The following is a 3,363-nucleotide window of genomic DNA, read 5'->3' as shown; positions in this document are numbered from 1 at the left end:
TATAGATATTGGTTGCCCATAATGTTGTCCTTATGTTTTGCCATCCTTAAAAAAGAATTAGTGACATTAAACAACAAACTTTTGGTTGCCCATAATGTTTTTGGTTGCCGATAATGTTTTTCTCATGTTTTGCCATCCTTAAAGGATTACCATTATCATTGCCATTATCAATAATAATAATTGTGGTGAGGGGTTACTATTCACGGTAGCATCACCTTAAATCCCTCCACTTCGGGGGCATTTTGGTAAACCTTGTTTCCTTTTTTTGGAAAAAAAAAATTTTAATAATTTTTTTTATACTTTCTTTTTCTCCTCCCTTTTTCCACTCCTTTATTTTTTACTTCATTTTTATCACTTTTTTCCCTTTATCTTTTTAACTTAATATTTACAGTAACCGACCGTTTATTGACCCGTTAACTGTTTTCTTAACGTTCCGTTAAGCGATCAAAATCATCCCGCAACGAAGTGCGGACTTTTAATCCTCGTTAGTAACATTAAACATTAAACTTTTGCATACAAGATAATATATAAGTTTAGGGGAGTGATCAAATTTTAAAAAAAATGTTATGTTATATTGAAAAAGTAGCAAATTTTATGTGTTCTTTAGAAGTTTTCACCTCAAGCATAATCTCTGAAATCGTTCCCAAAAAACCAAAATAAGAGATCACATCCCTTTGAAATATTTATACACTAGAAATATTGTCTTTAAAAATATAATTTAGTATTTTTCATCTCCATTCCAACTATTTTTCATTTTAGGACCAGAAGGACCTTCTTCTCCTAACACTTCACGTGGAATATCATTCACAACTTTCTCAAATGCATTCTTAAGCTTGGAAGGCAAAACCTTTTTAATTTTGTCAATCTCTTTTTCAACTTCATAACTTAACTTTGGACCCCATTTTCTACAATAGTTTAACCACGGTGGTTCGACTACAACCGTGGTTAAATGCTCGGCTGCCACGATCACAGCTCTAACTCCAGTGTCCATCTTCAATTTTCCTTTAGCCGTATCGTTTCTTATCCCATTCCCGCCTTTTCCTTGTAAAACAAGCCCGGGTTTAGGGTAAAACGCGTGCCCATTTAAGGAAGCATACGCGACGGGTTTATTATCTTTTTCATACTCTATTTGTGATGCATCAAGTAATGTACCTCCACTATGTTCCGAAAAATAGATAGATTTTAAACGACCATCAAAGTTACTAATTCTTAATGTCAAATGTTCCCAATCACCAACATGTTCTCCTATTTTATCCAGTGAAATATTGACAAATTCCACTTTTACCCTTGCGGGCCCGTTGAACGGGTAAAAGACCCATATGGCTATATCCGTAAACGTTGCACCAAACATGGGCTTTATGTGGAAATACGCGTTAGCACTGTCCAAGTCACCTTTCTTGATTCTTTCTTTGGACGAGTCGTCTTTAGGAAGGTCTAGCCAATATGAGCCATCGTCTGAACCGCCTTGAGGAAGGTTAGAACCATCCGGTTCAATTCGAATAGGTTCATTTTCGTGACCTTTTTGGTACAGCAACGCACCATTTTTAAATTACCAATTAACAGTAGAAGGGAGATAACTTTCATCAGGATGAAAATATATAATTGGAGAATAAGTTTGAATTAAAGCCTCAATCTGAGACAAATTGGGCATGGCCAAAAGGTTTTTTTTGGTATTTTTCAAACAATAAGGTAGTGACACATTAGTTGAACCACTAATGTTTTGGACTAAAAATGACCCTGTTGAAACACCCATAGCTTGGACTCCCCTAACTTTGGGCCTTGACCCATACACATTTAAACCATTTGGATCAATCTCATTTTTTAAGCCCCAAATCCACCTATCAAATTCAATAGTTTCAGTTAAATCTGATCTAACACATCTTACTTTTTCCAAAGATGGTTTTTCCGATGAGACCGTGACAACATAACCGACGGCTTTGTAGCCATCAGGAGCGATCGGGAGCCAAATATATCCGTCGTTGTCTCGTTTAATCTTTTGGGACTCACTACTCCAAATTAGGGAGTAATTAGTTGGTTTTGCAAGTAATAATGGGTCATTTGTATTGGGCTTAGCGGCTAAAACCCAACCGAATAAAACCTTATTGTTGCATTGACTATAGTGACCAAGCGTAAAGTAGCCATCGGGTATTATAGGTTCGTAGAACGTTGCACCAAGATTATCTGGGCCACCTTCGTGGGTGGCCCAAATTTTGTTAAAGGAAGACACTTGAAACACTGCTAATCCTCCTAAGTCGATAATCCCCTTTGCAAAACCGCCTCCTGTAATCATATTTCAAACGTAGAAAGTTAACATTAAATACATAAACAAACAGTTTAGCAACAAAACTTATGTAGTGTATGTAATTAGCAACATATTTCTACCATTTAAGGTGATCTTGTCATTTTTATACCTTGAGGAACGTTGGTTGGTTGAGAAGATAGGTTGATGGTGGTTTCACTGGGCATTGGCTTGTTTCTCTTGATGAAGATCATATTTGCTAATAAACATAATAGGTTTCCCATATTTTTTTGGATGTTTGAAGACTTCAACTTGTCCCCAAATGTTATTTATAGGAAAACTGTTGAGTAAAGTGAAAAAGTGGTTTCTAATAATAAAAGTGATAATAACAATAACGGGATGCTATTATATATCATATTCATATTATCATATATATTATTAATTTTCATCCATATACCATTAGAGTATTAAGTGTTGTATTGTATAATATTATAAATCGTGTTTGATGATGTACGAATTAAATTTAGTAGTATACGAATCACTCACTAGTCAAAATAATAATACTAACATCATCTGAATTGCTTTCGTGTTTAATTGTTACATTTTTGCACAAACTGAAGAAAATGTTGCTTGTAAAACTTATGTTTGATACATCCATTAGACTATGATATCGACCAAGTTTTAACTCATTTACCTTTAAGGGTCCGTTGAATGATGAAAAGGGAGCTTCGTTAGGTGCAATCAAAGTATTTGGATTCTCCAAAAATTGGCGGATCATGGGTCCATTCAATCCTCGTTGGATACGTTGATTGGAAATGGTTCCTCTAATGTTCCATCGTTCAAGATTAAATATATCGGTCCGGTAAAATTTCTGGCGCGAGATTATTAACCCTAAAATATATGGTTAAAGTTGATCCCTAATTTATATATATTTTTTGTTATGTTCCGTTGCGTGTTGTTTAGTTGAGGGCTAGTTTGGTTAGTTTGTTCCGACGTTTTTCGATTGCCTGATTTTTATAGGTGGAACTCGGTTATAGATAGTTATGTATGTTCTCCGCTTTTTATGTACGAACCTCATCAGGTATTTCCTTGTACTTTTTGTTGAAGACGTTTTCTTTTTGAAA

The 3,363-nt window shown here is 35.0% G+C and overlaps 2 protein-coding genes across 2 annotated transcripts; both read right to left on the bottom strand.

Annotated features, from left to right (window-relative positions):
- Positions 1–620: 620 nt before the first annotated feature.
- LOC139897256 (hypothetical protein At1g04090-like) lies at positions 621–2,524 on the bottom strand. Its single transcript, XM_071879950.1, has 2 exons — positions 2,412–2,524; positions 621–2,280 (listed from the first exon to the last, which is right to left on the bottom strand). Exons 1-2 carry the CDS (start codon positions 2,521–2,523, stop codon positions 1,550–1,552), a joined length of 843 nt encoding a protein of 280 aa, XP_071736051.1. The 5' UTR covers position 2,524; the 3' UTR covers positions 621–1,549.
- Positions 719–1,351, bottom strand: LOC139900852 (hypothetical protein At1g04090-like). Its single transcript, XM_071883603.1, has one exon. It carries the CDS (start codon positions 1,349–1,351, stop codon positions 719–721), a length of 633 nt encoding a protein of 210 aa, XP_071739704.1.
- Positions 2,525–3,363: the final 839 nt, after the last annotated feature.

This window comes from Rutidosis leptorrhynchoides, chromosome 3 (genome assembly GCF_046630445.1).
Source record: "Rutidosis leptorrhynchoides isolate AG116_Rl617_1_P2 chromosome 3, CSIRO_AGI_Rlap_v1, whole genome shotgun sequence".
Lineage (NCBI taxonomy): Eukaryota > Viridiplantae > Streptophyta > Magnoliopsida > Asterales > Asteraceae > Rutidosis > Rutidosis leptorrhynchoides.
This window is presented reverse-complemented; position numbering and strand designations above follow the sequence as displayed.